The sequence below is a fragment of the Natator depressus genome, chromosome 11 (assembly GCF_965152275.1).
Source record: "Natator depressus isolate rNatDep1 chromosome 11, rNatDep2.hap1, whole genome shotgun sequence".
NCBI lineage: Eukaryota > Metazoa > Chordata > Testudines > Cheloniidae > Natator > Natator depressus.
This window is the reverse complement of record NC_134244.1, coordinates 35,886,645-35,898,879: the sequence shown is the minus strand read 5'-3', so window position 1 is coordinate 35,898,879 and position 12,235 is coordinate 35,886,645. Positions and strand designations below refer to the sequence as shown.

At 40.1% G+C, this 12,235-nt stretch overlaps 1 protein-coding gene across 5 annotated transcripts in view; it reads right to left on the bottom strand.

The window, feature by feature from the left end:
• Nucleotides 1-12,235, bottom strand: part of LOC141995930 (sodium channel protein type 2 subunit alpha) — a 124,718-nt gene that overhangs the window by 45,274 nt on the left and 67,209 nt on the right. For all 5 annotated transcript variants that reach the window (XM_074967468.1, XM_074967466.1, XM_074967469.1 and 2 more), the window contains 2 exons: nucleotides 4,262-4,618; nucleotides 2,763-3,242 (listed from right to left, as the gene is read on the bottom strand). In XM_074967468.1, the coding sequence (XP_074823569.1) occupies nucleotides 2,763-3,242; nucleotides 4,262-4,618 (837 nt within the window). The remainder of the gene's footprint in view (nucleotides 1-2,762; nucleotides 3,243-4,261; nucleotides 4,619-12,235) is intronic.

Genomic DNA, 12,235 nt, shown 5'->3' with positions numbered 1-12,235 from the left:
GACCGTGTACAATTTAAGTGATTAATGAATCCACCAGGGAAACTTTTTACTACTGCATCTTGCCAAGAACCTTGATTACTTTACAATGTAGAAGAAAATCTTATGAGTGGATGCCTTTCTTAGTTTAACCAAAACTCATTAGACGTGATTAAAGGGAACACATGACTTCCGAAGGATCAACAAATGGTCTAGATGAAAAGACAAAAAGATGTTGTGCTGATGTTAATGTAATACTTGTGGATGTATTTGAAGGTTATTAATGGGCTTAGATGAAGTTGTCTACAGGAGCTGTCAATGGAGACAAGCCCACGAAAAGGATGTTAGGATGCTTTGCCCTGTCTTATCTTGTGTACAGCCCTTGTTATTAAGGGCTTGATCCTGCAAGGTGCTGAGCACTCTGTTCCCAATCCAGCAAATCACTTAAACAAGTGCTTTAACTTTGTGCTTAAAGATGAGTTGGAGGTGCTCAGCGCCTGGCAGCCTCAAGCCCTAGAGGAATAAAGGAAAAGCATATATAGATCTAATCCCAGACACGATTTCCCAAGAGAAGATAGATGTTAATGCCTGTTTATTTAAGTTTAATTCATATTGTAGGAAAAGATCCAGAAAGGAAGATTAAAAAAAGAGAATCTGGTGGGAGCATGAGGGATCTTCAGAGTCCTGTGCTTGGGAATCCATCCTGGGGACAAAGGACAGACTAGGAAAGCAAAAGTGGATGCCTGAGACACGTCTAAACAAGTGCTTTCAGCAAGAAGCATAAACAGTGAAAGGCAAAAGGAAAGCCCCTCCATTAATCTGTGGACCCCAATCTGGTATTTACACAAAATTATTTGGATTTGGGTGGGAGCTCAGAATAAGAAGTGGAGAGAGAGAGATGGGGGCTTATAAATGCACTACTAAGTACATGGTCCTGGTCTTAGTAGGACAAGTCACCATCTCAGAGTATTGATGTTCACAGAATTTTCTTTATCATCATTCATACAATAGTATCTAACACCTAATGCATCAAAGACAATTATACTCAATACACACAAATATGTTATAATACAATGGTAGTATTTTGATGTCCTATTTAATTCCTCATATGGAAAGTTCTATGTGTTTTACACAAATTAATAAATTTAGCTTGACAACACCACTGTAATTTATATAATTATTACTCCTACTTTACAGATGAAGAAACAGACAGATTAAGTGACTTCTTCAGGATAACACAGAAAGTTTGCAAAGAACAAAACCCATGTCTTCTGACTCAGTCATGAGTTTGAACCATACAATGATCCTTTCTCCCCAAAATTCTAATAGAGCATATCGATCGCATCTATAGTTTGTTAGGTGTAAGCTGAAGAGGATTTTGATAATCTTATTTCAGGGAAAATGTCTGGAAACATGGAAAAACAGATGGCTCAAGGAGCAGGATTACACCAAGAAACTACATGATTTAGGTAGAGGAAGAGAAAGAACCTATGTCACTGCTATCATGTGACCATTACTGAGTCTCTCAGTGTTAGAAAGACTTTGATAAGCTTAGTAGTAAACTTGGCTGATCCTCTGGAAGCAGTGAAAGCTCTGAAATAGATCATCATGGAATGATGCACCAACCAGATCTCTTAGAAGGTGGTTGAGGGGGAATGTTTCTTTTTCTTCTTTAGTGCAGATTAGAATGGAATAGAATAGTTCAACAGATATATGTCCTATGTTTGCACTTAGGACATGTAGGACGCTTAGAGGGATAATAATAAACCTTACAATGTTCGAGGTCTATTAAACCACTTTTCCTGCTCTGCTCTATATTGAGCCACAATTTCAACAATAAAGTACAAACTAAGCACTCTTCTTAACAATTTTTAAACAAAAATATATTTGTAAAATGTGACAGTAAAGGAACTTCTCTAGAGAAACTGGAAAAAGTGGCTCCAGATTTGACACAGCCAGTGGGAAAAAGGAACTCAGGGTGAGCTATTAAATATTACACATACCCTCAGACTCAGGAATGAGAGGCTCATACATGGACACTTGTGGCTTAAATTTTAATCTGTGGCAGGGAAAGTTATTGGATTCAAATGCCTCAACACTTGCACGATAAAGATGGGTGGCTGTGTGAAGTTGATTGATGTTGGGATAAAAAGCTTCCAGACTGTGTTACCTCTAGGTCACTGGTTTAGATCTAGCCCTAACTGGTGGTTGTTACCATCTGATGGCACTTCAGTGGTGTTCATGAAATGGGTTGATGGTCATAGTACAGAATCCAAGTGCTATATTCTGAAAAAAGCCATAGTCATCATTGGCACTCTTTTTGACAGTCTGAAAGAGGTCAATGATTGAACAGGAATGGAGACTGTTATTTCTATAAGTAGACCCTCCAGAATCCAGTTGAAATACTAAGGCACTGGTGGGGCAAGTGTGGGGAAATTTGCATAACTGTTGCATGTTCTATACTGGTTCTATGCATAAATTGAGTACTTCAATTTTGTGGGCTAGAAAATTGCCACCTTTTGCAATTATTGAATTGTCTTGATAAAATAAAAATGAAAAATAGAAATTAATCTTAATTTTCAAAAAGTGTCCAAAGTGTCTGTATTGTCACAATAAATAGAATATTCTACATCTTTCACATTTGAAACTTGCAACCTTCCATCAAGTTTCTTATATACTATTACAAGGTTGTATATGGTACTATAAAGGAATCAAACTTAGATAAATCAATGCTAAAATGGAATATAAAATCACAACTCATCTTGATAAATATAAAATAGTCCTACCTCTTTGCTTTCCTCTAGATCTGACTCGCTGCTAAACTCTTCTGTATTTAAATTTTCAAAATCTGATTCCCCAACAGCAATTGGTACTGTCACAGTGAGGCTTGGATTGTTTATGAATGACATATAATCACTTTCATCGACGACATATTTTTCCACGCTGCTGCCTACGCCACTGGTAGTTCCATTCCCATCTTTAAGATAGTTAAGGTCTTTACCTATTTCTATGACAGTATGGTTGGAAATGCAGCTGTCTTTTTTGTTGTTTAGATCTTCAAGAGGCTTGATTTCATCTAAAGCTTTCTGCTTTCTAACAAAGGCTTTTTGGATGAATTCACGTGCTTTTCTTTTCACATAATCTATTCCCTTCTGAATCCTTGCCACTGCAATTTGGAGATTGTTCATTTCATTATCATCATCTGTAGCCGCAAGGTTGTCTGAACTAAATGAGCTCAGCAGTAAAGCCAGAAAGAGATTGAGTACCTAAAAGACAGTAAGGAGAAAACACAGTTGGATGTCTTATTATTTAAGTGATGACAGTAATTACTTTATGGCATGTTTAATGACATAACTTTTACTTCACGATTAGCAGTAATATCAAACTACCTAAAGGCCATTATTCCTAGTGTAGAGAGACTGAGAGAGGGGTGGCAGTAGACCCACCCTCTGCCCTGAAGGGGAGCTATATAGGACTCACAGAGGCTACTCCATCCATTAGGAGGCAGTTCTGCAGTCCTTCTGCAACACGGGGATGGGATAATTTCTTCCTCCCCTCCTCCACCATACATCTACCCAGCTTCTTAGGCTGAATACTTTGCAAACTGTTGACCTTTACTATTTAAATAAATATGACAATCAGAAAAATAATATTCAATAAATGCTACAGAAATACATACTGATACAGCATAATGTATTGTGTTGAGAGTTCTGAGCCTAAAGAGTTTATCCCTGAGCCTGTGTGTTCTGAGTGCTCGGAGCCTGAGTCATTTGTGATAATTACTTACATGCCCTAATGGTCTAGCCAATCCACAAACAAGTGTCTAACCAGGTGACCCCACGGCAGGCATATAGGATCCTAATGAAAGTAGCAACTCCAGTCTGCTCAGTGTCACTACCCTGTTGGGGATGCTCCCTGCTACCTGATGTAATGACAGACTACTCCTGCTCCAGCTCGTGCTCCTGCTCAAGCTACAGCCAGTCACCCAGCTGTCCTGACATACACGTACACTAAACATACCGTACAGACGGAGTATTCCTAGTATAGGCTGCTATATATAAATCAATAAGAAATGTGTGAAACAGTGTTCACAAAGCCATCAATTCACATTCCAGGTTGAATTATGATATTAACATGTCCGTTTTGATTAAAATAGTAGATGAATTTGGATAGTTTAAATTTTAAAAAGTTGGCCCTTAACTCCCGTTAGTTCACCTCAGTTAAAATTAAAAGCCTATTTTATCACATAAGGTATCATTTGTTGCAAAATAGATAAGGTACATACCACTAGGTTTCCAATCACCATGACCATCATGAAAACAATAAGGCACATGGCTTGCCCCGCAACCTCCATACAATCCCACATAGTCTCTATCCATTCTCCACATAGTACTCGGAATACAATCAAGAAAGAGTGGAAGAAGTCATGCATGTGCCAGCGTGGAAGTTCACAGTCATTGGAGATCTTGCAGACACATTCTTTGTAGCTTTTACCAAACAGCTGCATACCAACCACAGCGAAAATGAAGACAATGATGGCCAGCACCAATGTCAAATTTCCCAAAGCCCCCACTGAATTACCAATAATCTTTATCAGCATATTCAGTGTTGGCCAAGATTTTGCCAACTTGAAAACTCGAAGCTGAAAAACAAGAGCAAAGGAGCATTGTTATTTATGCTGCTAATTATAATGAAATTATCAGTGCATTTCAGATTTTCAGTTACCAAAATCCCATAGCTGTAAAATGTCTCATTTAATTGTTACAACCTTTAGTCACCACATTTTTGTTTTCATAGATGCTGGCCATGAAGGCTTAGCAGGTTTCTACAATAAGGCACGTACAGACTGAAGTCCTAATGCAAGTCCCTAACAGCCAAAAAAATGTAGCAGGCTTCAGTTACACCCAAATGCCACAGAATATCAGACTGTGCCATTTTGTGTAACTACATAAAAAAAGAACCACTCTGTTGGGATCAGTAGCACTATAATGAACATGCTCGCCGTGTCCACTGATTTTCTCAAGGATATAGCTCCCCTAGACAAAGTGCAGATGACAAGTTGCTAACAAGCTACATAGAACCAAAAAGACAATGGGCCAAATTAATCCCTGGGATAAATCACTGAAATCAGTGGAATTATCTCAGGGATGACTTTGGCCCTATGTCCTTTAAAAAATTCATAATATAAAAATATATTCTGCTTTCAGTTCAAGAAAGAGAATACTCACTAACAGCATATATATAGGAAGGGGATTTGTCATCTGGGGAGAAGCATCCAGATGTGACAAGACAGCAGTGGGCAAACTTTTTGGCCCAAGGGTCACATCGGGGTTGCGAAACTATATGGAGGGCCGGGTAAGGAAGGCTGTGCCTCCCCAAACAGCCTGGCCCCTGCCCCCATCTGCCCCCTGACTGCCCCCCTCAGAACTCCCAACCCATCCAACCCCCCCCCACTCCTTGTCCGCTAACTTCCCCCTTCCAGGACCCCTGCCCCAACCACCCCCCCCCCCCGGTACCCCACCTGCTCCTTTACTGCCCCGACCCCTATGCACACCCCTGCCCCCTGACAAGCGCCCCCCCCGGACTCCCACGCCTATCCAACCGCCCCGTTCCCTGAACGCCCCCCCATCCAATCCCCCGGGATCCCCTGCCCCTTATCCAACCCCCCACCCTGCACCTCCTTACCATGCTGCTCAGAGTGGCTGGAGACAGCTGCGCCGCCCAGAGCGCTGGCGGCACGGCAACATGAGGTGAGGCTGAGGGGGAGGGGGACAGCAGGGGAGGGGCCAGGGGCTAGCCTCCCCAGCCGGGAGCTCAGGGGCTGGGCAGGACGGTTCCGCGGGCCAGATGTGGCCCATGGGCCATAGTTTTCCCACCTCTGTTATAAGAGGAGTGTTGGTAAAATTTTCAAAAGCACCCAAGTGACTTAGGATCCTAAATCTCACTTTCAAAAGTGATTTAGACACTTAAGATCTAAATTTCATTGCAAATCAATGGGACTAGGGCTCGTAAGTGCCTAAATCACTTTTGAAAATGGTACTTAGGCACTTTTGAAAATTTTACCCTGTATCATTAAATCCAGCTGAGAGAAAGATTTTGTCTCCTTTATTTCCCCAAGTTCACTTCCTCCTGTCACAGAGATCATCCTGGCAGAAGAGTACTAGATGCAATTGCTGTTAGAATGCATCACTGCTGCTCCTGCAGTTGTTTTTCAGTGATGGTTAGGTCTGGGTGGACCTCACAAGTTTGGAAGGTTTCCTTCAAAGAAGGATGATAGAGTTACAATGTTTATTCCAACTGCATGAAATTCCTTTTTGGTTTCAACCAGGCCTGCAACCAACGGTGTATTTTGGTATTTTCTCTTTTGGCTGAAATGCAGAGGAGCAAATGCATACAAATTTAAAAAACACTTGTTTGGTTTTTTTAAATCAAACCTCAGAGAAGTTCTGGTTGGGATTATTTCAGGAATTGGGCTAATGGTATTTGTTATTTCATTTGAATTGGTTCATACATTTCTAGTGGGACGAAAAACAGTATTGCCAACCTAAAGCATTCAGAAATTATTAATCTGCTTAAAAAACATGAGATTGGCTTTAAAATAATTGGATTTTTAAAAAAATGATGGATTGTTTTTATTTGTCTTCTGCTTTCTGAGCTGTTAGGATACATTCAGTTCATATTTTCAAGCTTTTCTCCACAACATTGAGAGCCAGAAACTTACTTTTACTTATTTAAATGAAAGCTAAAATTCTTCCATTATCACTTGATTCCATGAGCTGGAGTTTCAAGAAAAACATTAAGTTCTATGAGATTTTTTATATAATCATGAGAGTTGGCAGCAATGCATAAGTTAAATACTGACCAACTCAGCTTCTTTGAGCTAAATTTATTGAACCTTCTTAAGAAGATTCATAGTATCCCCGATTTCACTGGTAATAATGGCAGCATGCAAATATTCATCATGAAAGATGCTATACACAAGGAAGGATGTTCATTACATTATATTTCCTACCTGACAACATTCTAACTAAAGTTGCCAAAGTAATTTACTTTGGCGACCTATTTACAGAGCAAGATCTGAGCTCCTCAAATTCTCTCATTGAGGGTGATCAGCACCTAATGGGGTCAGCTCAAAGACAATCACTGTTAGTTTGTTTTTTTCCAGGAATGATTTTGTTCAAGAGACACCGTAAGGTAGGTTAAGCCCCAGATGTATAATGTATTAATTTTAGAATAAAATGTTTTTGCAAAACTTAATAGCCCAAAGCCCTAAGTCCCTATTCCTTCTTTACTGCCATTGAATACAATTAGTTTTACCTAAGTAAAAAAGTCAGGATTTGGCTCAGTATTAATATAAATATTTTCATGATTTTAAAAAAAAGTTAAAACCAGTTTTTGATAGGACTGAAGCATTTTCCTGAAGTGTTTGCAATCCAAACAGTATAGCATTGTGTTATTGTACGAAGATCAGGATATGAAACTAAGTAGAAACAAAAATTAAACTAACCAGACTATTTTCACTGGTGAAGTGAATGAGAAATTTCTTACTCTCTAATATAGTTTCTGTTAGCTGTGTCTCTCCTCATTTACCACTAATGGATAATACCTCCCTCCTGTGGAATATGGAGGCAGTTCAATGTTGTTGATGGAGGCTATTTAACTGAGGCCATCAGAAGAGTTCTTCTAAATAGAACTCTAGCAACTGATTATTAGCATTAAGACACAACTTGATAGACTATATAAAGAACATTAAGGTAATTATACATCCAACTCTTGATTCAGAGGCAAATTTCAATTGCAATAAATTGTATTCCAGTAATTTACCAGACTACCAAGGTGGGCTGAATGAGGAGAGACGCTACTAGCAGAAAGAAAATTATCAGGTACGAAATTTCTCATTCTCCTGCACACCTTCTCTCCTCATTCATCACTAACGGAATGTAGTAAGAAGTGAATCACAGAGGGAAGGAAAGGGTAAGCAGAGTTTTAATTATTATTAGAGTAGAATAACAGACAGACATAGAAGTTTCCCCCATACAGAGCAAGATCTTTGTAATTTAAGGAATTATTTGGGAACCAACCCAACAATACCTTCCTAGTACCAATGGAAACGTGTTTCACAAATCTTCCTCAGATGAGGCTCATACACTTTTCCCCAGAATGCCACTAGAGACTGTGTAGAGGGAATTTTGAATCCTACTCCATAATTAGTGCCCAGATGCCTTACATGCCAACTGGTGCTAAGGATGGAAACAAAATTATGAAAGAACTATTTCCCAGGCATTGTGGAAAGAAGAACTTACCCTGAACAGAAAGATTTCTGTAGCTAAAAGAATAACCTTTTCCTCACAACAGCAGCAGTGTGGTTCTTATATGGATCAGTGGTTCTCAAACTGTGGGTCAGGACGCCAAAGTGGGTCCCAACGCCATTTTCACGGGGTAGTCAGGGCTGGCTTAGACTTGCTGGGGCCTGGGGTGGAAGCCGAAGTCTGAGCCCCACCGCCTGGGGCCAAAGCTGAAGCCCGAGGGGTTCAGCCCTGGACAGCAGGGCTCAGGTTACAAGCCCCCTGCCTGGGGCTGAAGCCCTTGGGTGGTGGTGGAGCTTGGGTGGGCTCAGGCTTTGATTCCCTCCTCCTGGGGTCATGTAGTAATTTTGGTTGTCAGAAGGTGGTCACGGTGCAATGAAGTCTGAGATGGACCTGTCCTGCATGAACTTTTCTAGTTCTTTTGTGAACCCTGTTAAGAGTCTTGGCCTTCACAATATCCTCTGGCAAAGAGTACCACAGATTGACTATGTGTTGTGTGAAGAAATACTTCCTTTTGTTTGTTTTAAACCTGTTGCCTATTAATTTTTAAACCCTAATTTCATTTGGTGACCCCTAGTTCTTGTGTTATGAGAAGGAGTCAATAACACTTCCTTATTTACGTTTTCCACACCAGTCATGACTTTATAGACCTCTATCATATCCCCTCTTAGTCATCTCTTTTCCAAGCTGAAAAGTCCCTATCTTATTAATCTCTCCTCATATGGAAGCTGTTCCATACCATTACTTTTCTGTACCTTTTCCAGTTCCAATATATCTTTTTTGAGATGGGGCAACCAGATCTGCATGCAATATTCAAGAAGTGGCATACCATGGATTTATATAAAGGAAATGTGATATTTTCTGTCTTGTTATCTGTCCCTTTCTTAATGATTCCCAACATTGTTAGCTTTTTTGACTACTGCTGCACATTGATAGATGTTTTCAGAGAAATAGCCACAAAGACTCCAAGATCTTTCTTGAGTGATAACAGCTAATTTAGACCCCCATCATTTTTATCTGTATAGTTGGGATTGTGTTATCCAATGTGCATTATTTTGCATTTATCAACATTGAATTTCATCTGCCATTTTGGTGCCCAGTCACCCAGTTTTGTGAGATCCCTTTGTAACTCTTCACAGTCTGCTTTGGACGTAACTATCTTGAGTAGTTTTGTATCCTCTGCAAATTTTGCTACCTCGCTGTTTACCCCTTTTTCCAGATCATTTATGAATATGTTGAACAGTACTGGTCCTAGTACAGACTCCTGGGGGACACCACTATTTACCTCTCTCCATTCTGAAAATTTACCATTTATTCCTACCCTTTGTTTCCTATCTTTTAAACAGTTACCAATCCATGAGAGAACCTTCCCTCTTATCCCATGACCGCTTACTTTGCTTAGGCGCCTTTGGTGAGGGACCTTGTCAAAGGCTTTCTAAAAGTCCAAGTACACTATATTCACTGAATCACCCTTGTCCACATGCTTGTTTATCCCCTCAAAGAATTCAAGTAGATTGGTAAGGCATGATTTCCCTTTACAAAAACCATGTTGACTCTTCCCCAACAAATCATGTTCATCTATGTGTCTGATAATTCTGTTCTTCACTATAGTTTCAACCAATTTGCCTGGTACTGAAGTTAGACTTACCAGCTTGTAATTTCTGGGATCACCTCTGGAGCCTTTTTAAAAATTGGCATCACATTAGCTATCCACCAGTCATCTGGTATAGAAGCTGATTTAAATGATAGGTTACATACCACAGTTAGTTCTGCAATTTCACATTTGAATTCCTTTGGAATCTTGGGTGAATATCATGTGGTCCTGGTTACTTATTACTGTTTAATTTATCAATTTGTTCCAAAACCTCCTCTACTGACACCTCAATCTGAGACAGTTTTCCAGATTTGTCACCTGAAAAGAATGGCTCAGATATAGGAATCTCCCTCACAGCTTCTGCAAAGAATTCATTTAGCTTCTCTGTAATGGCCTTATCTCCCTTGAATGCTCCTTTAGAATCTCGATCATCCAGTGGCCCCACTAGTTGTTTAGCAGTGTTCCTACTTGTGATGTATTTAAAAATTCTTTTGCTGTTACTTTTTGAGTCTTTGGCTAGCTGTACTTCACATTCTTTTTTGGCCTTCCTAATTATACTTTTACACTTCACTTGCCAGAGTTTATGCTCATTTCTATTTTCCTCAATAGGATTTAACTTCCACTTTTTAAATGACATCTTTTCGCCCCTCACTGCTTCTTTTACTTTGTTGGTTAGCAACTGTGGCACTTTTTTGGTCCTCTTCCTATGATTTTTTAATTTGGGGTATACATTTAAATTGAGCCTCTATTATGGTGTCTTTAAAATGTTACCATGCAGCTTGCAGGGATTTCATTTTGGCACTATACCTTTTAATTTCTGTTTAACTAACTTCTTCATTTTTGTGTCGTTCCCCTTTTTTAAATTAAATGCTACAGATTTTAGGTGACAAATCTGGAAAACTGTCTGAGATTGAGGTGTCAGTAGAGGAGGTTTTGGAACAAATGGGCTGCTTTGGTGTCCCTCCTCCCCCGCCATAAGTATGTTAAATTGTATTATGTTATGGTCACTATTGCCAAGAGGTTCAGCTATATTCCCCTATTGGACCAGATCCTGTGCTCTACTTAGGACTAAATCAAGTATTGGCTCTCCTCTTGTCCGTTCCAGGACTAGCTGCTCCAAGAAATGGTCATTTAAGGTGTCAAGAAACTTATCTCTGCATCCTGTCATGAGGTGACATGTACACAGTCAATACGGGGATCGTTGAAATCCCCAATTATTATTGAGCTTTTTATTTTTATAGCCTTTCTAATCTCCCTGAGCATTTCACAGTCACTATCATCATCCTGGTCAGGTGGTTGGTAGTATATCCCTACTGCTATATTCTTATTATTCAAGCAAGGAATTGCTATCCATAGAGATTCTATGGTACAGTTTGATTCATTTAAGCTTTTTATTTCATTGGACCCTATACTTTCTTTCACATGTAGTTACACTCCCCCACCAGTACAACCTATTCTGTCCTTCCAATATATTTTGTACTCTGATATTACTGTGTCCCATTGATTATCCTCATTCCACCAAGCTTCTGTGATGCCATTATATCAATATCCTCATTTAATATGAGGCACTCAAGTTCACACATCTTAGTATGATGGGGGAGGAACGCTTGCACACTAGCTGGACAGCACTGAGCTCCAGAACATTGATGTGTAGGGTGGCCTCCTTGGGAGACCCCTTCCCTTGGACCTTTAAGTGGTTGAGATGTGCTCCTCACCCATAAATTGAAAAGTCCATTAGAAGTGTCATTGTTGGTAGAGGCCAGGAAAAAAGGTAGTCCACTGCATACCTGGGTTGGAGCCCTACACAACTCTAACGAGGAGAGGATTTCTCAAGGGATTATGGCCACTCAATCTGTGCTGTACCTGTTTGGCAGACACAATGATCTCAACAACCCTTGAAAGGACTGCAAATGAAGTCTGGCATGTTATGTGACATATGTGCATGCAAACATGTGCCCCAAGAGTCTGCAGCAGTCCTGCTGGTGTGCTGGGATAACTCTAGGGTTGGCATAAAGTTGATCTCAGTCTGCAACCTTTCACAGACGTGGAGTCTAACAGTGCCCTGATAAATGCTAAGCTCTGAGTTGGGATCAGCATTGTTTTTTCTCTCTTAATCCTGAATGCCAGTATGGCAAAGAGGTCTTGTGTCCTTTAAAGTGAGTCGGTCACTTGCTGGGTAAATTTCCCCCCTACAATATGTCTAAGTAGAGATACACACAGATTCCTTGTCTTATCTACGGATGGCCACTAGAGCTAGAACTTTGGTGAACATTCCTGGCTCCATGAAGATGCTGAAGGAACCGTAGGTACTTCCTGCGAGTTGGTTGTATTGAGATGTGAGGCCTCTTGAAAGTTGAGA